This window comes from Silurus aristotelis (genome assembly GCF_946808225.1).
Source record: "Silurus aristotelis genome assembly, chromosome: 23".
NCBI lineage: Eukaryota > Metazoa > Chordata > Actinopteri > Siluriformes > Siluridae > Silurus > Silurus aristotelis.
Window position 1 is genome coordinate 17,145,919 of NC_139596.1, and position 27,474 is coordinate 17,173,392.

Sequence of the window (27,474 nt, forward strand, 5' to 3'; positions counted from 1 at the left end):
CCAGAGAGCACCAGAAATGGTCTCTTTAGGGATGAGAGCAAGTTCCTACCAAGGAAACGTGACCGATGTTGAAATAATCTGAGATTAAACAGCCCAGGCTGATGCAGTGGGGGCACCTGGGTTCCTCTAAGCCCATGCCCATGCCTGGATTTATGTGTCCGGAGTGTGTAGGCAGTTTCTAAATGACTATTGCATTGATGCCCTTGACTGTCCCTCACATTCCCCCAAAATTAAATCCAACCGAGAACCTCTGGTGCATGATGCATCGGAGCATACGACGCCACCAAGTAACACCACAGACCATCTAGGAGCTCACTGAGAACCTGATGCAGATTTGGAAGGAGATCCCCCGGGGATACAATCCACCAACTCGTCATGAACATGCCCGGACGTCATCAGGACTGCATACAGGAACCATACAGTAGTGAGACACATCATTCCGCTCGAAATATGTAGTCGCCTAACAAAAAAATTGCTGACTCAGCGGTCATGACCTGCACAGTATTTGTTCTGAGCGATCAGCTCGTTCATTTAAAAGGGGCAAGTACTAGCAATGCTAGCAAATATTAGCAATGTGGAGGTTAATTAGAGAATTCATTAATTCGGTCTCATTGATTATCCGTTATTATAATTCCACACATTGTTCTGGAAAACGACATAATTCGATTAAAAAATAAGACTGGATATGGAAAGATGGCCCTGAAATGATCTCGAATACTTTGAAATGGCAACAGAAACACGACGAAGAAAACAAACAACTGCTGTTAAAACGGATCGATGGATAAACAAAGATTCAGCCAATCCCGATGTCCAGGAAGAGCAAAGGTCAACTAATATTTAAAGTACAGCTACAGTAAGAAGGCATTTGATAGAAGCTATCAGCAAGAAGTCCCCATAAAGCACCATGGTTGAAAAAAATGTTTTGTTACAGAATCTGTTTAAATGCCAAGAACCAAATCAATTGTGTGTGTATCTTAGGGCTGTCAGTCGATTAAAATAATTAAATATTTATTGATAATATTTATCATTTTTTTATGTTTTTTATAACTTTACTCAACATGTTCAGGATGTGTGCATCATGCCGGATTTTGGATGCTTGATTCGAGACTTCAGTAAAACAATCTGGAATCTCATGGTAAAGAGTCTCTGAGGATTCGAGAATTAGGATTGTTGCTCTCCACAAAGATGCCGAGGCTGTAAGAAGATCAGTAACACCCTGAAACTAAGTTACAAAACAGTGGTCATGGTCATACAGAGGTTTTCCAACACGGGTTCCATTGGGAACAGACCTTAGTCGAGTCCTTGTGCGGTGCATCAGGTGCAGAAGCTGCTGCAAAAAAAAACAGACGCATGAGTGCTGCAGCATTGCTTTAGAGGTTGCAGAAGCAGAAGGTCCACTAGTCAGTGCTCGGATCGTACGCTGCAAGTCAAGTCAAGTTTATTTCTATAGCGCTTTTCACAACAGACATTGTCTCAAAGCAGCTTTACACAAATCAACAGTTAAGGTGAATGGTGTGTATTTATCCCTGATGAGCAGCCATGGTGACTGTGGCAAGGAAAAACTCCCTTAGATGTTATGAGGAAGAAACCTTGAGAGGAACCAGACTCAAAAGGGGAACCCATCCTCATATGGGTGACATCAAGAGTTTGATCATAAATCTTTCAACAGTACAGAACACTGGAGAGTGAGAACTAAGTTAAGAGAACTATGAGTACTGGAGTATAAGAATATAGGTGATGTTCTTTCTGCAGTCTTATACAGTCTTTATCGTTAGTAGCTCCTAGTTTTATGAGCTCAGCATTTGTGATCATCACAGATCCAGCATCAGCTTCTCCATGCCTTTAAACATTCCCGGAGGTCCAATGTCAAAACTCCACACATGTAGCGGGATCCAAATGGCACTGGTACGTCTCTAGATGGTTCGGGATGTTTGCGAGTTTGGCATCTACTTCTTCAAAGGTCCGTAATCATCACGAGGTGGGAGGTGACTGGAGCTGGCCAAACCTCAGGGTGTCTCGGGATGGGGAGAGAAAGAGAAGCTGTGGAGAAAAATTAGCTTAGCTGCTGTTCATGATATTAACAGCACAAGTTGATAATGTGCATGTGATCAGATGTTCTGGAGCACAAGCTTATGATGTGAGACGTATGTTATGTGTAGGCTTTGCTAACTGCAACAAGTCGGTTTGAATAGCCGTTGTTCAAGAATGAGCCTCTTCTGAAGCTGTTTCACAAACAGTGTGGTGTCCCGGTAAAGAGAACCAAGAAAATTGTATACAATATATATACAATTGTATATTGTCTTGTATACAGTGAAGCATGGTGGTGGCAGCCTCATGGTCTGAGGCTGCATGAGTGCTGCTGAAACTGGCGAGCTGCGGTTCATTGAGGGAAACATGGATTCCAACATGTGACATTTGGAAGTAGAACATGATGCCCAACAGATTTCCAACATAATAATGACCCAAACGCACCACCAAGATGACAACTGCCTTGCTGAGAAAGCTGTCTCCGGACCTGAACCCTATTGAGCACCTGTGGGGATCCTCAAACAGAAGGTGGAGAAACACCATGTGTAAAACATCCAGCAGCTCCGTGATGTCATTATGGATGCGTGGAAGAGGATCCCAGCAACAACCTGTGCAGCTCTGGTGAATTCCATACCCAGGAGGATTAAAGCAGTGCTGGATAACGATGGTCCTCACACACAATATTCACACTTTGGACACAGTTTTGACATGTTCACTGAGGGTGTACTCACTTTTGTAAGACTGTGAAGTGTTGAATGTATGAAAAAGAAGTATCTGTAGGTAGCTACTGGTCAGTTTTTGGTTTTGTAGCCTTGCATCAGAGGTTTAAATCTGATGTAAGCAGCTACAGGAAGCCAGTGAAGGTAGCAGATGCTGGATTTGTTGAAAGGTTTCTGGTACACAGTGGAGAACCTGCCAAGAAATCAGGTACAAGTATCACCAAAAGGGTAAGTAAGTGGACCAAGTTTCTGAGGGTCCTCTGTGGACAGACATGTGCAGATCCCTGTGAAGTAAAGATGAAACCTGAGTAAAACTTACAAATTAGTGAGTTAATGGAGTCTTTTTAAACTGCTTTATTGTAGAGTTCCCCATGGGGTTTTTGCTGCACCACTCCATCCAAATTACATTCACTTATTGCTTCCTGTTGAACTCAGGTACACAAAGGTCCTCAGATTTAGGGCTGAAAACCCCCAGGCATCTCTAAAAACAAGTTTATTCATCTGTATCAAAATGACTACATTTACAGAGATTTGGATGATGTTGCTGGATCCTGAGTTTATCCTGGAAGCACTGTATTCACGACAAGGATACACTTTGGCACATATATGCACTTTATCGCAAACTTATTTAAACCTATTTATTTGAATGTATTTTTTCAATCCACTTTTTTTTGGAGAGGGTGGGGGTTGGTAGGAAACTGGAGAACCCAAAGGAAACCTACATGGAAACTCCAAACAAACACTGCTGGACCGTGGAGAACAATTAGTGTCACCATCTGAACATCCCATTCCACATTTAGTCTCCATTTCCTGCTCTAATAACCTCCACTTTTCTGGGAAGATGTTTCACCAGATTTTGAATCTGGAGATGGAGATTTATTCAACTACTGTTAGTAAAGTCAGGTACTGATGTAGGTGAAGTGAGGAGGACTGAGGTCAGAGCTCTGTAGCAGGAGATCTTCCACTACAACCCATAGACCGGAGATCTTCATATAGCTGGCTTTGTGCACATACTAAGCTGGAACAGGTTTGGGTCTCCAAGTCCTAACAATTGTGTGCCTTGAACTTTGTGGAGAGAGTTGGAAGAAGAGCAGATGTTTGTGGTGTGTGTAGGGTTTATTTTACCATCATTTCAATTATTAGGTGAGAAATTCGCACTTCTTTAGATTTGTTTGCGAAGTAAAATTTTGTATAGTAGGTTATAAATAAGTCAAAATGTACATATTTTCATATTTGTATGATTCATACTAGGAATACTTTTTAGATCCTGAATATTTTTAGTTTAAAATATTTTAGTAGCTTAGTTGCCATCAATAATTTTGTAAAAAAAAAAAAAAGTACAAATTATATAAAAAATTATATATATTAATGACACATGACACAAAGCAACTTTAAAAAGTACAAATGTTATTATTTATTTGCACATCAATATTCAATTATTAGCAAATCTAATAGAGTACCCTGGTTCGGGTTGCCAGATTAGTCTGAATTAAACCCCAAAATAAGGACTAACACCCAGGATAAATAGTGGTTTAATCTATAAACGTGGTTATACGTGACATTAAACATAAATGTTAAGTGTTAACAGTTATAAGTTTGCTACTGTAAATGTGTAATCTATAAGTCAGCAGGTTTTTTTTTTTTTTACCATAACAATGTTTTCTTTGTGTAACAAAGAATCAGTGATTAGCTTTGCTGCTTCATAGGATCAGGATCAGTCCTAAAGTCTGGTTAGTGTCTGTGTGGAGCTTTGAGGAGAAATTAAATATAAACATCCAGAAATTTCTCAAAATCTTAAAAAAAAATGTTTTACTGACTGTTTGTACATAAGAACATGAAGTGATGTAGCTAAAATGAAACACTCCTATTAAGTTACATTTACACACACAAGAGGTCTGATTACTGTTATATATGAACAGAAGCATTGGGACTACTGAATTGTTTCCACAATGTTGGAGGCACACAATTGTGTAGGACGTCTTTCGATTTGCTAGCATGAATTTTTTCCAGCATAAAGTAGTGGGAAGTAGTGAAGTACAAATACTTTGTTATTGTACTTAAGTAGATTTTTCTGGTATCAGTATTTTGCTTCACTTTTTTTTTTTTACTTTTGACTTTGACTCATTAATTTTTACACAAATATCTGTCATTTCTACTTCTTACATATTCATAACAGGATCGTTACCTTAATTTTATTCCACTTGGCGACATGATCAATATTTTTTTCTACTCATTGCGCCGTTTTCAGCCCATCAACATATTTTTGGGCAATGTGCTGCTTCTTCAATCCACTGATGTACCATTTCCTGTCTCTCACACACCACAGACGTAGACTAGTTTCTGAAGCTCACAGTGAGCAGACAGAAGGCAGTAAGAAGTCTGGGGTTATCGTGGATGAGACAGAGGGAGTCAGTGATGAGAACATGACTGAGAACAGAGACGTTCCTGATCACCTGATCATCATCATCTTTTCTCTGCTTGTGTTCTACATGTTGGATCTTCAGTCTGGCTACATTCATTAGAGAAACACATTTTAAATGTTTTTTTATGAATATATTGATATGACGTGAGGTTCAGTTTCCAGTCTGACACTAAAACAGGTGGTAATAATCACTACTTTTTACTGAAGAACATGTCAGAGCACAAACTTCTTTACTTTAACTTGAGTAAATAAGTGCAATCAGAACTTCAACGTTTACCAGAGACTTTTAAAACATCAGTATTTGAACTTTTGCGTGTACTTTTGGCATCTCTGCTATGCACAAAGCCAGCTCCATGAAGATCTGCTTTACATGAGTTATTATAGCAGCAAATAGGGACTAAATGTGGACTTCAGATTCCCCTGTGTGAGTGAGCTAGCTTGAAAACTGATTCATGGAGGATGTGACATCTATAGCATTATCTTAAAGGGTATTTATACCATGTTCAACTCTGCCCCTGGTAGAATCCATAAACAAGTATAGATTGGACTTTTGGAGCTTCAATCTCACACGGATCAAAGTCCAAACTCTTTATGTGGGACTTTCTGCCTCTCTGCTTGATGCAGCGTGATATCAGTGTTAAACCTCCAAAATAAAAGATTTATAATTGTAGTCTTGTAGAATTGATTTCAGGTGACAGTTAAACAAAACTCGAAGGCCCAAAATGTGTGGGCTTGACTTTATTACATTTCATCTTCTCCCGCTTATCCGTAATTCGGGTCACGTGGGCAGCAGTCTAAGCAGATTCCCCAGACACTTCTCCGTGTCCAGGGATCGGGCTGTCAAGGCCCCCGCCTTCGACTGCTGCACAATCCTCTCAGCACCGGTCCCTTACGGTCCCTCCTGCAGGTGGTGAGCCCACGGGAAGGCGGCCCCACGTCGCTCCGACGTCACGGTCCTTGATTTCTTTTTCTCGTAAGGGTCCCCTGGAGCATAGAGGGTTAAGGGCCTTGCTCAAGATTGGCAGCTTGGCGAAACCGGGGCTTGAACCCCCGACCTTCCGATTGGTAACCCAGCGCCTTAACCGCTGGAGCCACCACTCCCCCTTTGCTTGACTTTATTCGTTTGTTGATGTTTTTTGTAACAGCTGGAACTTGTAATTACTACAAGAACTGTTTATAGCTGCTGTAAAAACGGGGTCTAACTTGGTACACGGCTGTTATACAACATAGCGTGATATACATTTACTCGTGCACCTGCACGTACATCTACCTAATCTAATACATCATTATCTTATCGCTCAGAAACAGAGCAAAGAGTGAGCCATCACTTCATCTGTGGTACCAGATGTGGCCGGGTTCAGGATTTCACTCTAGAATGTAGATAGAACGACGTGAAAAACAAAAAGGTTGTGAGAGTTCTGGGGGTTGAAATGTCTGATTTATGAGAGAAGTTTCTAGACTAACTGTTTCCAGGAAAGTCCTTTATTTATCTACATTTACACATGATCACCTTCCAAATATTCCCCTGGCACAGCAATACAGCGCCCCCAGCGTTCCTGCCACTTCTGAAATGTGTCCTCAAACGTTTTTTTCGATTCGCCCTGGAACGGCAGCCTTTTAGCTGGATCTTCATCTTCGGGAGAGGGCTTCATCTTCGGGAAGTCTGCAGGAGCCAAATCTGGCGAGTAGGGTAGTGTGGGTGCGGAAGTGAGATCATGTGGACATGCACAAGTTGGCGAATGGTTTCCGGGTGGTTGAGCTCGTTGAAGGTCTTCCTGATCTCTCGACATCTTCCAGTGATGTTTTTCAAAACACCTCGAAACACTCGTTGCAGCATCGCATCGTAAATCAAAACAATAACAACAACAACAATAATAATCCAAGTCTGGGTTTGTGTAGCTTCTGTCTGCTGTGGATTTTCATTGACACATGACAAGGATTTATTTAACTGAAGTCTGATTAGTTGAAGACGCTAAAAGTAATACAGATACAGACCTGCTGTTAGGATTAAATAATCCATCATCATCATCATCATCCTAAATGTCCTAAACAGGGTCTAACTTGGTACATGGCTGTTATACCTTTATACGCTCCATGTCAAACGTAGGTTGTGTGGAACGTCTTTGTGGCAGATTTGCACGGTTTTCATGCAGAATTTCACGTTCGCTCTTTGTTCTAACCTGCTGTCCGTGAGCAAATCGCAGACGTGGAAACGCGTGTGGTCATAATAGCACCAGTTACAATATTAGTCTCGAAACTTTTTGATACCACCTCATAAACACTTTGCTACCCAGGGTGAACATAAAGGCATTTCAGAACACACAAAACATTAAACCGTAATGTATATGGGCTTTAAACACTATACTATAGTAAATCAGGGGTTCTTTTTAGTCCTGTGTCTAGTCGGGATGAGCCTGTACCTACGATAGCTTAAGATTCCTGTTTATAGCTGACAGGAGTGGAACCTCATGTGGTCCACTGCTGTTGTATTTATCGTTGATTCAAAACAGTCCTCTCCTCATTTTTCTCATCATGTTTTCTCACGTGTTTTAATTTGCATGGTCTCTGCTCATTAGATGTTTAATGTAAAGATTGTTGGGTAAAAAAATACCAGAAATTCAGATGACAGTGAAAATACCATCACGTCCAATTACCTCATCCGGTACCAATCATGCCGTGGTTCAAGTCGCAGAGATCACATTGTTTCCTGGTTCTGATGATTGATGTCGGGACGTAGCTGAAGCTCTTGGCCCGTGCCGCTATGATTGTGCTGCTGCCACAGGATTACACACATAGTGTGTAATTAAGTCTGCGGTATTAAAGGAAAAAAGTGCTTCCACTAAGGTATACTTGCATAAGTCTGTGCACCCCTCCAGACGTATACCTTCGTGGAAGCACTTTTTTCCTTTAATACCGCATTAAGTCCCTATTCATTTCTACCACAGCGTTTTAGTGCTACGAATAAAAAGATCTAAAATGAAGAGAATAAAGTCGAAATCAAGTCAAAGTATTTCAACTTCATTCTTGTAATTTCGACTTTCTTTTCGTAATTTCGACTTTATTAGATTTATTTATTTTCAACGTGGCACTAAAACGCAGTCGTACATTTCGGACGTCTAGACTTTGAAATTTTTTTCCCACTTTTCTTTGCAAGAACAGTGTACAGGTTTTTAGTGGGATTGAGGTTTGGGATCCGATTGGGCCAGTTTAGGACTTTGATTATCATTTTTGGAAGCAATGTCTTTGTTGATTTAAATGTGAGCTTTGGGTAAATATTATGTTGAAAATTGACTCTTTATTTTTAGCTTTTTGTCAGAAGGTTTTGTGGCTAAATATCTGGGTACTATTCATTTCCCCATCTATCTTGACACGCAGCACCAAATCATAATGCTACCCCCACCCTATCTATCTAGCTAGCTAGCTAGCTGGCTGGCTGGCGAAATATCTGAAATACGGGTAAATCCTGCACAATCTGGCAACCAACAACCTTTTTCGCTCCGGAGGCGGCGTGTAGAGATGACGTCATCTGAAAGAGGCAAACCCAACGTGGCGGCGGTGGAATAAAGCGCACCGCGCATGCGTGGTTTTCCCCACACGGCCAGTCAGCTCTCTGTTTGAGTGTGTGTGAGTGTGTGTTGGTCGAGGTGGCAGATAAACGAGCAAAACAAACACACACACACACACACACACCGGCTCCGTTACATCCGTGATCTCTGGACGGACATCCCGAAATTTACCTGGTCGGAAGTGAGGGACTCCGGAAACCGGCCGGTGAGTAAATCAAAACAATAACAACAACAATAATAATCCGGATCTGGGTTTGTGTAGCTTCTGTCTGCTGTGGATTTTTACTGACACATGATTAGTCTGATTAGCTGAAGACGCTAAAAGTGATACAGATACAGACCTGCTATTAGGATTAAATAATCCATCATCATCATCATCCTAAATGTAATCCTCCAGGAGTCTTTACTCCAAATACACTCCATATCCAGAACCTAAGGGACCTTCTCAGGAGCACATCATGATCCGCAGAATCTGATTTCAACTTTGTTTGAAATATATATATATATATATATATATATATATGTATGTATGTATGTATGTGTGTGTGTGTGTGTGTGTGTGTGTGTGTGTGTGTGTGTGTGTATGTTGGTGGACCCTGAATAGACTCCATTTACTGTTATAAAAACCTTCACTCTTCTGGGAAGTTGTTTTACTAGATTTTGGAGAGTGATTATGGAGATTTCTGTCCATCCATCCATCCATCCATCCATCAATCTATCCATCCATTAATTGTCTGGCTTTATTGGTGTCTTATGTTTTGTCTTCTGGGAAGATGTTCCACTAGATTTTGTGGAGATTCATTCAGGGTGTTAGTAAAGTCAGGGACTGATGTAGATCAGAAGATGAGGAGGTCTGGGGTGCCGTCAGCGTTCACATTCATTCCACTGGTGTTCAGTAGATTTGGAGCTCTATAGCAGGAGATCTTCCACTCCAACCCATGTACAACAGATCACGTGTCTCCTATTTGTTTGTTTATTAACTATTAAATCATTAATGACAGAAACCATCGCAACTTTTAATTATAATATTATATCTGGTATAACGCAACATTCCTTTCCGGCCCTCGACCTCTGTCCTATAACGTTGTGTACGTCTGACTTTATGGTAACAGTTTTGGGGAAGAAACACATACGGCTGGAAACGTCAGGAGTCCCAATACTTTTGGCCAGAACATATAGATTATGTACAATAGAAACACTATCAGAGATTGTTTTTTTTTTTTTTTTTACCCCACCATGTTTGTTGACCCCATTTAATAAATGGTGTGTGTGTGTGTGTGTGTGTGTGTGTGTGTACACTGTAAACCTGAACACTTGCAGTGCTTCAGTGAGTCAGTGTTTCAGATAATGATGTGCACCAAACATTGTTACGTTTGTCGACGTGCGGTGACCTTCTGCTCGTGAGGCCACAAGGGTTTTGGTGTGATTTTGTTTTTAACCAGATAAAAGGGCTCTGGTGTGTGTCTGGTGTTTGTTTGTGTGTGTGTGTGTGTGTGTGTGTGTGTGTGTGTGTGTGTGTGTGTGTGTGTGTGTGTGTGTGTGTGTGTGTGTGTGTAGAAGACATGGCTAATATTAACATCGGTAAAAAATACTATTTATTTATATATAATTTGTAGATGCGCTTTTACTTTTATTATTTAAAAAGTGACCAATAATTTGTAAACAATATTTTATATGTAGAACGATTTCTCGTCATTAAACAGTTTCACAAGCTCGTTTCTCTAAGCACCGCTGCTGCTACGTGAACATGACGTATCGCAACACTACGGAGGCCGAGGCGTGTCCTGAGAGTCACCTAGAATACAGATTAACATGGCAGAGGTAGAGCTGTAACTTCCTGCACACACAACAGGAAAAGATTTTATTTCATCTTTTTAATTATATGTGCTTCTTTCTCAAACTGTTACCACAAAGTTGGAGGTGCACCATTGAACGAGATGTTTCTGGATGCTGTAGCATAAAATCTTCTCTTCACTTGACTTCAGAAGACTAAAATCTGATCCAGCTCCTTGAAGATATGTTTTAGACGTGTTTGAGTAGAAGATCTCCTGCTATAGCGCACCAAACCCTATCGAACACCTTTGGGATGAATGTGAACGCTGACTGCACCACAGACCTTCTCACCTTCTCACCTACATCACTACCTGACTTTACTAACACCCATGTGTCGGAATGAATCTCCAAACAAATCAAGTGGAACATCTTCCAGGAAGAGTGGAGTTTAAGAGCATAAAGAAGCACTAAATGTGGAATTGGATGTTCAAAAAGTAATCTTATGGGAATCTTACGGTCAGGTGTCAACTATCGTCCATGCAGTATGTCTCGGGTTACAGTTTGGAAAATAATACGCTGTGGACAAAACCCTGTGCCTGCCCCTGTTTTTCCTGCTGGACCTTTTACTTCAGATCTTCTCCTCTTCCCGAGTCATTTCCTGTAAACAAGAGTCATATTGGTTTGACGTTCCTCCCTAAAGTGTCCCCCCCCCCCCACACACACACACCCCCACCACCACATGATGAATTTTCTGAATTTAGAAGGTATATTCTGTGACTGGAGGTAGAAAGAGAGCAAAACTGTGCCCCGTCGATCAGAAAACCTGTGAGCGCAGGTATGTGGCAGAGGGCAGACGACTCTTTCCCCGGAGCGTGTCGCACTTCTCTGTGAGGTTGCAGATTAAAGAACGTTCTGGATATTTAACACCGGATCGTCTGCGTGATCTTATCTGTTGTGCTTGTGGTGCTTTATCTGTCTGTCTTCTCTCTGTCTGACTGTCTGTGTATCTAACATACAGTGAGGAAAATAAGTATTTGAACACGCTGCTATTTTGCAAGTTCTCCCACTTAGAAATCATGGAGGGGTCTGAAATTGTCATTGTAGGTGCATGTCCACTGTGAGAGACATAATCTAAAAAAAAAAATCCAGAAATCACAATGTATGATTTTTAAACTATTTATTTGTATGAAACAGCTGCAAATAAGTATTTGAACACCTGTCGATCAGCTAGAATTCTGACCCTCAAAGACCTGTTAGTCTGCCTTTAAAATGTCCACCTCCACTACATTTATTATCCTAAATTAGATGCACCTGTTTGAGGTCGTTCGCTGCATAAAGACACCTGTCCACCCCATACAATCAGTAAGAATCCAACTACTAACATGGCCAAGACCAAAGAGCTGTCCAAAGACACTAGAGACAAAATTGTACACCTCCACAAGGCTGGAAAGAGCTACGGGGAAATTGCCAAGCAGCTTGGTGAAAAAAGATCCACTGTTGGAGCAATCATTAGAAAATGGAAGAAGCTAAACATGACTGTCAGTCTCCCTCGGACTGGGGCTCCATGCAAGATCTTACCTCGTGGGGTCTCAATGATCCTAAGGAAGGTGAGAAATCAGCCCAGAACTACACGGGAGGAGCTGGTCAATGACCTGAAAAGAGCTGGGACCACCGTTTCCAAGGTTACTGTTGGTAATACACTAAGACGTCATGGTTTGAAATCATGCATGGCACGGAAGGTTCCCCTGCTTAAACCAGCACATGTCCAGGCATGTCTTAAGTTTGCCAATGACCATTTGGATGATCCAGAGGAGTTATGGGAGAAAGTCATGTGGTCAGATGAGACCAAAATAGAACGTTTGGGTCATAATTCCACTAAACGTGTTTGGAGGAAAAAGAATGATTAGTACCTTCCCAAGAACACCATCCCTACTGTGAAGCATGGGGGTGGTAGCATCGTGCTTTGGGGGTGTTTTTCTGCACATGGGACAGGGCGACTGCACTGTATTAAGGAGAGGATGACCGGGGCCATGTATTGCGAGATTTTGGGGAATAACCTCCTTCCCTCAGTAAGAGCATTGAAGATGGGTCGAGGCTGGGTCTTCCAACATGACAATGACCCGAAGCACACAGCCAGGATAACCAAGGAGTGGCTCTGTAAGAAGCAAATCAAGGTTCTGGCGTGGCCTAGCCAGTCTCCAGACCTAAACCCAATAGAGAATCTTTGGAGGGAGCTCAAACTCCGTGTTTCTCAGCGACAGGCCAGAAACCTGACTGATCTAGAGAAGATCTGTGTGGAGGAGTGGGCCAAAATCCCTCCTGCAGTGTGTGCAAACCTGGTGAAAAACTACAGGAAACGTTTGACCTCTGTAATTGCAAACAAAGGCTCCTGTACCAAATATTAACATTGACTTTCTCAGGTGTTCAAATACTTATTTGCAGCTGTATCATACAAATAAATAGTTAAAAAATCATACATTGTGATTTCTGGATTTATTTTTTTAGATTATGTCTCTCACAGTAGACATGCACCTACGATGACAATTTCAGACCCGTCCATGATTTCTAAGTGGGAGAACTTGCAAAATAGCAGGGTGTTCAAATACTTATTTTCCTCACTGTATCTATCCATCTCTGCTGTATCCACCTGTCTGTCCATATATCAATCTTTGCGCGATCTGTCTGTCTGTCTTTATCCATCTGTCTGCCTGGCCGTCTCTCTGCCTGCCTGTGTCTCTATTTATCTGTCTGTCTGTCTGTCTGTCTGTCTTTGTCTCTATTCATCTGTCTGCCTGCCTGTGTCTCTATTCGTCTGTCTGTCTGGGTCTCTATCTGTCCATGTCTGTCCGTCTGTCTGGGTCTCTATCCGTCTGTCTGTCTGTGTCTCTATCCGTCTGTCTGTCTGTGTCTCTATCCATCCATACACACACACACACACACACACACACAGAATCGTATCCACTTGGGCAAAGTGCGAGCGCGATCCCTCGCTGTTACTCCCCATTAGCGGCTCAGTGACTAAATCATGCGGTGTAACCACTTAATCATTACCACCAGCACTGTTATTACACCCCCCTCACCCCACCCCCGAGCATCACGGGGGTAAAGTGCTCATTTCTAACATTACAGTATGCCGTTTAATAACAGGTTAGCTTATATAATTAGCGTTTTCTCTCTCGCTACGTACTTATAAAGCTCCTCTGACCACCGAGTGTCTCACGACTGCAGGAGGGGGCACTTCCTTTTGCTCTCGGTGTCCACAGAGGGTAAGCGGACGATTTCTTTGCTCCGACGAGCTCTGACTTTATTACGCTACGTTCTGTTTCTAATAGTTTTTTATTTTCATACAAGATATAGACCAAGAAAAAAATTGTATTATACATGTTCTGAAACATATAAAGCACTGAAGATTTACTGGACTTGATTTGTAATACTAGTTAATAAATAGTTATTCAGTGTTGATATAATAATCATTTAAATTCAGTTTTTGTTTTGAACTGCAATTTATAACCACCGTAAAAGTGTCCCTAAACTTTCACTTTAATCAAAGTACAGTTTTTGCCTTCAAATGTACTTAAGTGTCCAAAGTAGTATAATTTATTATAACTGTATTGTTCCTGTTATCATTTTTATCACCTCATCTTTACTTGATCAACTCGGTTTATGTGTAATATATATAAAATATAAGTCGATATATGTTTATCCCTAATGAGAGAACCGGCGGTTTATGAGGTAGAAACCTTGAGAGGAACCAAAAGGGAACCGGACTCTGTTTTTCTGCTCGTTCAGGAAAACTTTTCTGATCAACGCGGATGTTGAGAAGAATCATTCGGGTTACTGTTTCCTTCCTGTCAGTTCAAACCAGAAAACCCGTTCTCATCTGACCTTTCTAGAGGTGCGCGCGCGTGTGTGCGCGCGTGTGTGTGTGTGCGCGTGGATATCCTAAATCAGCAGTTTCTCAAATTCTCACAAGCAGTCGGGGGGCAAAGTCACCGAGATGAATTCTGATGTTTGATCAGTGTGAACATTAACCGGAGCTCTTCTCCACATGCCGTTGTTCTCAATAAAGTGGATGCAGAATGAGTTTCTCCCAGAAGGTGAAAATGACACCATACAGAGCTCAGCATTTCTTAATCTTTTTTTTTCTCCCTCCACGTCGGCTGCCTCGGTGTAATTAGAGATCGCGAGCACTTCTGAGGGCGACGTTTCTTCGCTCGGCAGCCGTGCCGGGCTCTCGGGATTCTTTCAGATCGAGGGTTTCTACTTTTAGCCTCGTATCTCGTGGGGTCAGATCGTTCCGCTCGGATTCCGAACAACCTTGAGAGAGACGTTCATATTGTTTATCTGGAGAGCAAAAACGCAGACCTTTTCACTATTCCACCCTTCACTATTCCACCCTTCACTATTCCACCCTTCACTATTCCTGCCTTATCACCACCACTATGCACTTATTTTTCCTCCTCCGTGTCCCACTTCCTCAAATTGTCTTTCTTACTCTCTTTCCTGAGGTACACACGCTCTTTGCACAACCTTACACACACACACACACACACACACACACACTCTTACTTTTGGCATCATTGCTAAACATGTTCCCCCCCCCCCCCCCCCCCCCCCTCTTTTTGGAAAAAGAGCAGCACTCCTGGTTTCAAACCAGCCAGCTCAAAGTGTGTGTGTGTGTGTGTGTGTGTGTGTGTGTGTGTGTGTGTGTGTGTGTGTGTGTGTGTGCGCGCAACAGAAAGCCACGCTTCAGTAACAAGGCTGTCAAAGAAGCAAGTGTTGTCAACCCCCCCCACCCTTGTGGATGGATAAATCTCCACATAAATCTGATGGAACATCTTCCCAGAAGAGTGGAGCTCATTATAACAGTGAATGGTATGGTTCAAAAGGAAGCCACCAATCTTTTGGTGTGGTGTGTTTCAAACTTTTTTGTCCATATAGTGAGCACACACACACACACACACACACACACACACACACACACACACAGTTTGTTGTTGAACCTGTTTGGAAAAAGAGCAGCACTCCTGGTTTCAAACCAGCCAGCTCAGTGTGTGTGTGTGTGTGTGTGTGTGTGTGTGTGTGTGTGTGTGTGTGTGTGTGTGTGTGTGTGTGTGTGTGTGTGTGTGTGTGTGTGTGTGTGTGTGTGTGTGTGTGTGTGTGTGTGTGTGTGTGTGTGTGTGTGTGTGTGTGTGTGTGTGTGTGTGTGTGTGTGTGCCACTCTTCAGTAACAAGGCTGTCAAAGAAGCAAGTGTTGTCGCCGCCCCCCCCCCCCCACACACACACACACACTCCACACCCCAACAGACATACACACACACACATGCACAGTTGTAACATTATTCTGAAATGTCGATTGCATTTCTCCAAATCCAAACAAATCTTGGTTCCTCCGAGGTACATTTTCTTCTCTTGTGAAGAGGATCTTGCTCTCCAGTGTCCTCACACACCAATCATAAAACCGTAACGCTTTAAAGACCTCCTCTGTCAAACGATCCCCGATCAGACGTGAATTCTTTCTACCTCATTGGTTCTGAACTCCTGAGTCGCCTGGTACCGAATTTCCCATCGGAGCAAAAACAGTCGGAAAGAGTCCATCGTCGTGGCGACGTTGCGCCCCTGTAGATCCTGCACTTTATCCCGAGTTTCCTCTCGGGACCAGGCTGGAAAATACCTGATTACTTCCAGCTCGTGAGGGCCTCTTTATATTCCTGGATGCACGTGTGTAAAGTATTTGAGTAAATACTTTTGTCTGTCATTTTTTGTTTTGGCTACTTTCTAGTATCAAAGTTTCGCTGGCCTCATTTTCAGTCTAAAACGAGCTTAAAAAAAAAGCCCAGGTTTTTTTATTTCCTTTCAGTTTATTTTCCTTTTGATCTTTTAATATGTGACCTGATACTCTCATTTTATTTGTTGATCGCAGAGATCTTTTGAAAGATTGCTTTACAACTTGTACAACTTATTTGATCATTGTTTCGTTGTAGTACAGTGAAGAGGCCGTTGTGTTGATCTTTGGTTAAACCCCATGAATTTTTTCATCGTGGAAAAATCTGGAAAAGCAAACGGATCCAGCGTGAGCTCTCCGCTGCTGTGAGAGATATTTGGGATGGTGATAATGTGATCCTGAAACACCTTTTGCTCTGTGTGTGTGTGTGTGTGTGTGTGTGTGTGTGTGTGTGTGTGTGTGTGTGTGTGTGTGTGTGGTCAGTAATATAATTCTGAAATAGCTAAGGGGGTCGAGAAAAGGGGGGTTGGTGACGGAGAGGGACGGTGAGAGAGTCATTACGTAAGACGGACAGTAGTGAAGGAGAGACACAGAGACAGACAGTAGGAACGACAAATGTAGTGAACGAGAGATGCAGAGAGACAGTAGGAGAGACGGATGTAGTGAAAGAGAGATGCAGAGAGATAGTAGGAGGGACACATGTAGTGAAAGAGACCCAGAGAGACAGACAGTAGGAGAGACGGCTGCAGAAAGAGAGATTATATGAGAACGATGCAGTGAAAGAGAAACAGATTGATCGACATCGAGAGAATGTGAGCAAATTAAACTCTTGTCCGAGTTCAGCAGTAACGTTTTTCTTCATCTTCCTTTTTCTTTCGTTTGATTCTGTCCCTGATGCCTGCATTTAAGAAAAAAAATAAAAAAACTTTCTTTTTGTCTTCACAGATCCTGAGTCATGACCGAGCTCTCAGCCAATGGCTGCACCCAGCTGACCTTGACCTTTGCCTTCACCCTGTTCCTTGGTCTATGTTGGCCCTCAGGAGAGGTCAGGGGTCAGACGGGGCTCCCTCCTGCTCTGATCCTGCAGGACCTGCTGAGCCGCTACGGAGAAAACGGCACCATTTCAGTGCCGCAGCTCCGGTCGCTCCTCGCTCACCTCGGCGCCGAGCAGAGCGGAGAAACCACCTCAGACCCCACGTCCATGACCACCACCAAGTCCACGACGTCCAAGACGTCCACAACTAACAACTCAACGGTGAGGCTGGAGGTGTGAATAGTGTCTGGATGTGAGGAGTGTAATAGAGAAGATTTCTCACTGTATAATTTCTAATCGGAGTCTTGAGCTTTGTATTTTGTCAAAAATATGAATTTAAGATACATTTAGAACGGAAGAAAAAATCTGCATTTTAGCTGCGATTAATCAAGCAATTAATTACAATCGTGTGGGGGTGTGTGTGTGTGTGCATAGACAGATTTATAATTATTTTTGATTTCTAATAATATAATTATGTATTAATATAATTTATTTACATTATTAATTATACATATATCTCACATTCATATTTATATATTACACATATATTTATTTATTTACTTATATAAATGAATAATTCAATCATATATGCATAATATGCGCATTATTGCGTGTAATTATGCGTGTGACCATCCCGCCCAGTTTTCACCTTAAAGAGACTAAAATGCTAATGGGTAATTAACATATTCCACCCTAATTACAAATATCCAAAAGTTTGTAGACACCTGACCATAAGATTTAGTATGTGCTTTTTAAACCATTTGCTGTTCTAATATCCTCGACTCCACTACAATTTGTGGAGATTCATTCAGCCACATGGGTGTTAAAGTCAGGTAGTGATGAAGGTGAGAAGGTCTGGGGTGCAGTCAGCATTCACATTCATCCCAAAGGTGTTCAATAGGGTTTAGAGCTCTTTAGCAGGAGATCTTTCACTCCAACCCATGTGAAGCAGATCTTCATGGAGCTGTGTAGGCTTTGTGCACAGGGGTGTGGTCAAACAGCTGGAACAGGTTTAAGTCTCCAAGTTCACTAAATTTTCAGCATCCTATACATTTGTGGGCCTTTAACTTTGTGCTAGCAGTTTTAGGAAGACGTTGATACGACTGGGAAAAAGTCAGGTGTCTCAGTGCTTTTGTTCCCAGAGTGTAGATTTACAAGATATTTGCATGTTTTCGAGAAGACAAAACGGTCAAACTTAACGTTAACATTACCGCCGAGAAACTGCTTTCAGAACTGCTAAATAACCATGTTCTTACAGCAAACTTCACCACATCTACTGATGAACTGTAACAGTGTGAGAGTTTAAATTCATAGTTAACTTGGTTTTTTTTTTTGGTTTTTTTTGATAAATATAAACATCTTTAGACATGAAATTAAATAACCATCACTCTGTGCCGTTTAATACAGTTCCTCGTGTTCCTGTGGAGAAGTTCCACCATCTTTAGTTTAGACAGTTGTGCAGATCGTGCCATAAAAACACCAGGATTTGGTTAATTAAACAGGAAATGGTCTTTGTTACCATCTCGAGAAGCGAGTTGAGTAAACACACGGTCACCTTCCTCAAACACACCAAGAACATCATCCATCAGACCACACAGCTGCACCTTCAACTGACTCCGGAACAGGAAGCCATTGTTATGTGAAAACCTGGATACTGGAATTGTAAAGGAGATTCGGGAAGTTTTTTGGTGAACATGCAGCAAATTTTATTTATTTATTTATTTATTTATTCATTTATTTATTTATTTATTTATTTATTTATTTTCTCCACTCTTGGGTGGCTTAATGTTTATTTCTTAATAGAAATACAGGCTTTTGAAATGTGAGGGGGTGCAAAGTTTTGCACACATTTTACTACATTACGAAAAGAGGAAATATGTGGAAATAAATTTCGATTTTTTTTTTCCCCCCCTTTTTATTTATTAAAATTTTTTTTGATATAGATGTATTTTTCTTGTATATTTACATTTATTACTTGTGTTTATACATATATTTATTTGACAATTTTTTTATTTTAGATTTCTTTTTCGTCGTGTGTGTGTGTGTGTGTGTGTGTGTGTGTGTGTGTGTGTGTATAATATATATATAGCGCATTCAATTTCTTGATTATATACAGTACAGACCAAAAAGTTTATATATTATATATACAGAAAAAAGTTTATATATATTATATATACAGTACAGACCAAAAGTTTGGACACACCTTCTCATTCAAAGAGTTTTCTTTATTTTCATGACTATGAAAATTGTAGATTCACACTGAAGGCATCAAAACTATGAATGAACACATGTGGAATTATATATGGAATTATATACATAACAAAAAAGTGTGAAACAACTGAAAAATGTCATATTGTAGGTTCTTCAAAGTAGGCATCAAGAGAATGCCAAGAGGTTGCAAAGCAGTAATCTGAGCAAAAGGTGGCTACTTTATATGGCCTGCTTAATAAAGAAAACTCTTTGAATGAGCAGGTGTGTCCAAACTTTTGGTCTGTACTGTAAAAATTAAATAAAACATTTTGTATAATGTACAGTATTATATAAAAAATATTTTATTATATATATATATAATTTTTTATTTTTAAATAACTAAGAATTAAAAGGAAGAGTTTTGTTCTGTATTAAAAGGAAGAGTGGGGGAAATTCTGAGAACACTAACCAGGAAAGAGGTTTGCTTCTACTGCAATGGTGTTTGGGTGTGTAAATAAAGAGTTCAGTGCAAAAGTCTTTTTTTTTTTTTCTTTTTTTTTTTTCTTTTTTTCTTTTTTATCCTTTAAATAACGTTTTCTTGTTTTTGCTGTGGATTATAGTTAGAATTTTTTTTTTCTTTTTTCAAGTATCCGAATAAGTAAATGTTAGCCAAAAAAGTGCAATTTAAATATTATACATATAATTAACAGTTTTCTCGAGCACCATTTTGGACTTTGTGCTTGATTTATCCCTTTTACAATGTGATCGTGCTCTTGGAGCTTCGTGAAGTGATTTCCTTTGCACTTCAGGTCACTTAAGGGCAAAGAGTTTCTGCTCTGTATTTGTTTGCTCGTGTACGTGAACTGAGAAATTATTTTTTTTCTTTTCATCCCAATTAAAAGTTTTCTTGAATTGCCAATAAGGACGTGCAAATTAAAAGACAAAATCCAAAATAGATGTTTGCTTTCCAGGAAAAGCGTTCGTCTTTTTAACCATCATCTGCTGTGTTCTTGTGTTTAGAAAGCTCACATTGCATTAAAGAAACTTTTGATCACGTCATCACTTTAGAGAAATGAAGAGAAAATGAGAAGATTGGTAAACATTTGTATACTGTGTGTGTGTGTGTTCAGTGTTTAGCCGCAGGCACTCTGGCAGCTCATGGTCTAAGTGAGAAGTCGCGTTTAAACGGACCGGGTCTGCAGGAGTTCTGTCCCACCATGCTGCAGCAGCTCGACTCTCGGCTGTGTCGGGATGAGCAGAAGCAGGAACCCGAACCGAGCCCCAAGCCGTCCAACGCTGAAGGTAAGAACAAGAAAACTTTCATTTAGAAATGAATTAAAGTAACGTAGAAATAACATTTCATTGTCCTTTTCTTAAAGGTGCTGTTTCCATAAGCATATTACAGCATTTTACTGACCTGTTTTAATAGCCTAATTTTGGTGTTGTATTGCTATGGTAACCTTTCATTGTACTGTTTCTATAGCAACATTTTATTGTGTTGCTATGCAATTTTTCTTTTTTTCTATTGTCCTGTTTCTGTGGTAACATCTTTTATTATTGTGTTGCTATGGTAATCTTTCATTGTTCTGTTTCTATGGCAGTGTTTCATTGTCATATGCATTATAGAACACACACACACAAAGAAATTACCATAGCAACATTTTTTTCATTGACCTGTCTCCATGGTAACATTTCATTGTCCTGTTTCTATAGTAACAATTTTTTCGTGTTGCTGTAACAATTTTTCATTGTCCTGTTTCTATGGCAGTGTTTGATTTTCCTGTCGATGTCATAACACTTTAACTGTCATATGCCTTATCGTAAAAAAATTTAATAATTTAAGCAATTTTTTTTTTTTCATTGAATTGTTTCCATGGTAACATTTCATTGTCCTGTGGTGACATTCAGCCGTTCTGTCCCTGTGGTGAAGTTCCATTGTCTTCTCTCTATCGTAACATCTCATTATCATGGAATTGTCGCAGTGTTTCATTGTTTTGTTTCTATGGCAACGTGTCGTAGTTGTAATGTCAGGCAAAGTAGACAAAACTACTCATGGAGTAGTTTTCGTTGCTATGAAGTAAAGACTTGTACAAACCTGCAGTTACGAATGAAATGTGGACAGATAGATGAAATTTGTATTTTCATAGTCCATTATTAATTAATAAAAAAAAAGTCCCAGAAAAAAGTACATCATCACAGTATCACATTGATGCATGTCCTGTATTTGGGTACAGGCATGTGAAGAGGACACTCAATAACACTCGTCTCTCCCACGGTCAGCACTTAGTCATGCTTACATGAGCAATTAAAAGTTGTTTTTTTTTTTTTATCTGATAATACTAATATACGAAACGAAAATAACAAATCAGAAAACAATAAATAAAAAAACTAATGTATAAATCCGAAAACAAAAAAAAATAAAAGGAAAACAAAATAAACTAGAAAACTAAATAACAATTCAAAAAAACAAAATGATGACTCGTGGAAAAAATTACAAATCCAAAAACACGACGACAATTCAAACAAATCGGGGAAAAAAGTCAGTTTTGTACTTCTTGGCCACTGCACTAATAGGAAGTGAGACAAAATAAAAACGTGTAGTTTGATTATTCGTTAATGTGTTTATTTTTAGTTGGAAAAATACTAATTCTAGGTAAGTAGTCTTTATTTCATAAATTTAATTAACAAGTGATCCCTTTTTTTTTTTTTTTTTTTTTTTTTTTTTTGTTGCAGTCTGATACTACAATTGTAGAAATTTTTTTTCCTTCTTAATCTACATCCAGTACCCCTATAATGATTCAGAGCCTTTACTCAGTACTTGGTTGAAACAGCGATTACAGCCTCTAGTCTTTTTGGCTTGAAACCAGAAGCTTTGCACACCTGGATTAGGGGATTTTCGGCAGATCTTCTCAGGCTGGGTTGGATGGGAATGTCGGTTGACCGACATTTTTTGCCACACCTTTGTTGTCTTGTCTGTGCGTTTAGGATCGTTGTCATGAACCCTCGGCCCAGACTGACGTCCTGAGCACTGTGGAACAGGTTTTTATTGTGGCTATCTCTGTACTTTTGATTAGTTCAGCTTTCCCTTTGACCAGCTGCAGAAAAACACCCCTATAGCACGATGCTGCCGCCACCATGCTTCACTGTTGGGATGGGGCCTGGTTTCCTCCAGAAATAATATTTAGAGTTTAAGCCAAGCAGTATAATCTTGGTTTTATCAGACCATAGAATCTTCTTCATAGTTTGAGAGTCCTGCAGGTGTTTTTTCTTTCTTTTTTTTGTGCTAACTTCAAGTGGGCTTTCATGGGTTTTGCCCTGAGGAGTGGCCTTCTGGAACTTTTTCCTCCCCTTCCTCCCCTGACACAGGTAGACTCCAGTCATGGTCACGTCTGTGCATGCCATATTTTAGTTTTTCCTTTTTCATACATTCACAGATATTTCTAGAATTATATTTTAACTTTGTCATAATGGGGTATCGAGTGTAGATTCATGAGAAAGGAAAAAAAATCTGAACGATTGTAGTATCAGGCTGCAACATCACAACATTAAAAGTGTGACCAGATTCTGAATACTTATTAAATCTGTTTTAGTTCATTTTTGAATAAACATCCTGCAGTTCAAAGTTTGAGAGCTTCATGGAAAAGTTTACGTATTTTTCCTTTCGTTTTTAAAGCATTTTGGTTACTGGACATTGTGTTGCATATTGTTGTTTTGGGCCATAAATCTAAACTTTATATATATATATATAATATTATTTTTTATTTTTTATTTATTATAAATCTTTATTTTTAAAACTACTTTTAGCCCCTTTTTTGCATTGTGCTTTATTATTTTATTTTTTTTCTGTTTTGTTTTTTCCACTATATTTACTTCTTTTACTGTGTAGTAAATATTTGATGAAATTCAGTTTGTCCACCAACAGAAAGATTATTATTATTATTATTATTATTATTATTATTATTATTATGTTTTTGTTTTTTTGAGTTGCGACTTTTTTTTTTTTAACTCTTTATCAGGTATTTTGTAATGTATTCCCCCCCCATTATAATTGACTTTTGAAGTGTGTTGTAGGTTAATGCAAGAGATCATTGTATAAATGAAACACTATTCCTGAAGGTGGCCTAAGCCCCACCCTCCTCGCTATTTGAATTGGCTGCTGAGCGAAGTTGCTCAACTCTGATTGGCTGCCAGCTGAAACAAGTGCTGTGCTGTGTAACTGCAAATGTTCAGGAAGTTTGTCCAGAAGTCATTGTTTAGACACATGTGGTTAAAGATATAAAAAGGGCAGGACTGGAAGGAGACCAGAGACGTGTGCATGTTTTGTGTGGTGGCTGCCGTCTAGACGGATGGAAGGGAATAATTACGTGGGCAGAATGTGGTCTGAGATTTTAAGAAAAATGGTTGGGTAGAAGTGGGTCAAAAGAAAAAAATAAATAGTCTTTCCTTTATGAGGACGTCGACCAATCAGAGAGAAGGCTGAGCTCACGCAGGCTCGTTATTTTCATTCGGCAGGTTTAAGCCCTAAATCTCCCGATGATGTTTCAAAACCTTGGACAGCTCCCCAAAACACCGAAACGCTTCCGAATGAAAGCGAATTAAACTTTGCCCATAATCTACGACTTGGCATAGAGTTTTGACTATCACATTTCCAGGATTTCATAGATTCTCCATCTTATCTCCAGTGCAGAAGAGGTGTGTGAAGAGGCAATAGAGTGTAGGGTAACGTGCAGAGTTTCAAATGGAAGAAGAACAGACAGAGATGGAGATGAGGAATAGTGATGCGATACGATGAAATGGCGACGATTCTGCATTGCTGAGGCTCATTTCTCATCTAATGTCCATCTTCCACTGGCTTTGCCTTTCTGGGGCGTCTGCTCATCTTTGGGCTTATTCTAATCTGAGAATCATTGCCATTTGGAGGCTCCTGAGCTTCTCTGAGAGTCTAATCATTTGAGGGCTTCTGCCCATCAGAGGGCTTTTTTTTTTCCCTAACCTGAGGGGTTTTCTGTGTCTAGAGACTGTTTTTCTAACTTGGGTACTCTGGCCATCCATGGGCTTCTTCTAAACTGGATTCAGGTTCTTCCTCAGGCACTTCTGCCCATTCTGGGGCTTTTGCCCATTCTGGGGCTTCTTCCCAGGTTTTTGTATATCTACTAAAGATAAATGTCACATGTTTGTGTTGCTGATTTTTCTTTTTTCTTTTCTCTGTGACCCATGTCTAAAGTGTGTGATTATTGTGTTTTGTGTACGTGTGTGCATCCAGTGTGGGGTTTTGCTGTGCTCAGTGTGACTGTAGTGAGTGCATTTTCTCTGACCGCTGTGTTTGTGGTTCCGCTGATGAGGACACGCTTCATGCGCAGAGTCCTCGTCTTTTTCATTGCTCTGTCCATCGGGACGCTCTTCTCCACTGCCATCTTCCAGCTGCTGCCGGAGGTCCAGTATATATACTTACACTCTCTCTCTCTCTCTCTCTCTCTCTCTCTCTCTCTCTCTCATGTTCACACACAGTAACAGAGAGTTTAACGTTAATCTCGGGCTCCTCATCGCCGGGGTTTTATCACCGGAACTGCAGATCTGTTTATCACACGGGATCAGATGTGACTGGAATCAGAAATGATTCAAACGTGAAATCACTGGAATCGAAAATCACCGGAATCCGAAATAATCAGTGTGATGATGTCCCTGATTTTCTCTCTCTCTATATATATATATATATATATTTACATTTTAATTCATTAAATTTGTTTGTATAATGATTGCTTTTGTTTTTAATTATTCACAAATGATAAGCAGTGTGTTTGTTTTTATTTGTTTTCTTTTTTTTTTTTATGTCCTTCATTCTTCTGCTTTCTTTTCCATTCTTAACTGTTCTCTTCCCCTGACCCCCCCCCCCCCATTTTTTTATTTTTCTTTTTATTTCTTTTTTTTTTTTCCTTTTTTTCTGATTTGTGACATGGAGCATTATTTAGCAGCAGGTTTAGACCTTATTTGTAACATGGAGCATTATTTAGCAGCAGGTTTGGGCTTTATTTGTGACATGGAGCATTTAGCAGCAGGTTTAGACCTTATTTGTGACATGGAGCATTATTTAGCAGCAGGTTTAGACCTTATTTGTAACATGGAGCATTATTTAGCAGCAGGTTTAGACCTTATTTGTGACATGGATTATTATTTAGCAGCAGGTTTAGACCCTATTTCTGACATGGAGCATTATTTAGCAGCAGGTTTAGACCTTATTTGTAACATGGAGCATTATTTAGCAGCAGGTTTAGACCCTATTTCTGACATGGAGCATTATTTAGCAGCAGGTTTAGACCTTATTTGTAACATGGAGCATTATTTAGCAGCAGGTTTAGACCTTATTTGTAACATGGAGCATTATTTAGCAGAAGGTTTGGGCTTTATTTGTGACATGGAGCATTATTTAGCAGCAGGTTTAGACCTTATTTGTGACATGGAGCATTATTTAGCAGCAGGTTTAGACCTTATTTGTGACATGGATTATTATTTAGCAGCAGGTTTAGACCCTATTTCTGACATGGAGCATTATTTAGCAGCAGGTTTAGACCTTATTTCTGACATGGAGCATTATTTGGCAGCTGTTTTTTCCCCACACTTTTTTAACTAAGCCCTATTTAGCAGCAGTTGATGTTAATATTGGCACGTTCCCAGGCTTGGAGTCATGTTTCGAGCTTGAATGGCTCAGAGATAATTAAGGCATAATTACTAACTGTTTAGTGAAACCTGTAAAAGGTCAATAACAATGCAGAGTTCACATTCATCAAAAAGGACTTTATTCATTCAAAGCTGATTGGGTTCGAATCGTCTCATTAACACGGGTAATGAAGTGCTGTGTGTTCCTGTGAGACTGATTGAGGAAGTGTAGCCGTGAAGGAGTGTGTGTGTGTGTTTGGTGGGGGGTTTTAAAATGATGGGGTTCGGTATAGCCTGAGGTGTTTTCACATGAGGGATGAGTGAGCGAGTGGAGGCTGGATGTAGCCTGAGGACAGAGGGAAGGGGAGAATGGAAGCCAGGAAAAAGGTTAAATGGGTTTAATGGTGCATCAAAGCAAAGGTCGTTTTTGTTTTTGTTCTTTTAGTTTTTTTTAAACATTACAATAAACCACAGTCTCTCTCGGAGGTCTTCAATCACAGCATGACGTTTCAAATGACTGATCGAACACAGGAGTGTATTTTCCAGATCGAACCAAATATCTGGCATTGTTCTATTGTAAATGGGTTTATTGGAAAAATTCCTTTGCAGCAAAAAAAAATAAAAATAAAAAAGGCTATAAGCTATTTCCATCTGGAAAATACATCCTTTTAAAAAAAAAACAAAAAAAAACAAACAAAGTTTTGAAAAATGTCACTTTTGCACTCGATGTGTGATCTGATCACACCAGATCTTTGGTGTATGGAAATTTTAATCTAACACATTTTTTTTTTTTCTCCCTCAAGGACTCCACAAAGCACTGAAAAATCTGTAACCACACTAATGAATCCTGATCTTTTTGTTTTGTTTTTTTTCTCTCTCTCTGTCTGTGGATTTTGTGCATGGGTTCAGTGTGGGGTTACGGGTTCGTGTGTGTAACGGTGATCTCGCTGTGTTCGCTGCTCGGCGCCAGCGTGGTGCCCTTCATGAAGAAAACCTGTTACAAACGCCTGCTGCTCTACTTCATAGCTCTGGCCATCGGCACGCTTTATTCCAACGCGCTCTTTCAGCTCATCCCCGAGGTATTTTATTTCCAGCGGTTTTTATTAAAGGAACACGTGACGGTCTTTCAACCTCCATCTCTATCCACAGCGTTGAATGTGTAGAGGTGTGTGTGTGTGGGGAATAACAATGGACAAGGGAGTACACTATATGGACAGAAGTGTTGGGACACCTGACTTTTTTTCCAGCCATATGACCTGACTTTACTTGTATACCCTTGTAGCGGAAAAAATCTCAAATCAGAAAGATCTAGAACATCTTCCCGGAAGAGTGGAAGTTATTATAACAGCAAATGGAGACTGTGA

The 27,474-nt window shown here is 40.2% G+C and overlaps 2 protein-coding genes across 9 annotated transcripts in view; one reads left to right on the top strand and one right to left on the bottom strand.

Annotated features, from left to right (window-relative positions):
- LOC310718570 (uncharacterized protein) overlaps positions 1 to 27,474 on the bottom strand; it is a 219,197-nt gene that overhangs the window by 33,084 nt on the left and 158,639 nt on the right. The window contains exon 2 of one of the 4 annotated variants that reach the window (XM_083527481.1): positions 1,753 to 2,005. The exons of 1 other annotated variant lie outside the window; for it this stretch is intronic. The gene's annotated coding sequence lies outside the window, so the exon portion shown is untranslated. Of the gene's footprint in view, positions 1 to 1,752; positions 2,041 to 27,474 lie in introns of those variants that run through there. 2 more of the 4 variants (XM_083527480.1, XM_083527482.1) reach the window with 2 other exon arrangements.
- The window catches only part of slc39a14 (solute carrier family 39 member 14), a 32,690-nt gene continuing 13,909 nt past the window's right edge, over positions 8,694 to 27,474 (top strand). For 3 of the 5 annotated variants that reach the window (XR_014531178.1, XR_014531179.1, XM_083527405.1), the window contains exons 1-4: positions 8,694 to 8,940; positions 17,179 to 17,488; positions 20,587 to 20,758; positions 27,020 to 27,189. Coding sequence is in view for 3 of the 5 variants with exons in the window: in XM_083527405.1 (XP_083383531.1) it covers positions 17,189 to 17,488; positions 20,587 to 20,758; positions 27,020 to 27,189 (642 nt within the window). In the remaining 2 variants the exon portion in view is untranslated. Of the gene's footprint in view, positions 8,941 to 13,601; positions 13,775 to 17,178; positions 17,489 to 20,586; positions 20,759 to 24,719; positions 24,890 to 27,019; positions 27,190 to 27,474 lie in introns of those variants that run through there. The other 2 variants (XM_083527406.1, XM_083527407.1) reach the window with 2 other exon arrangements.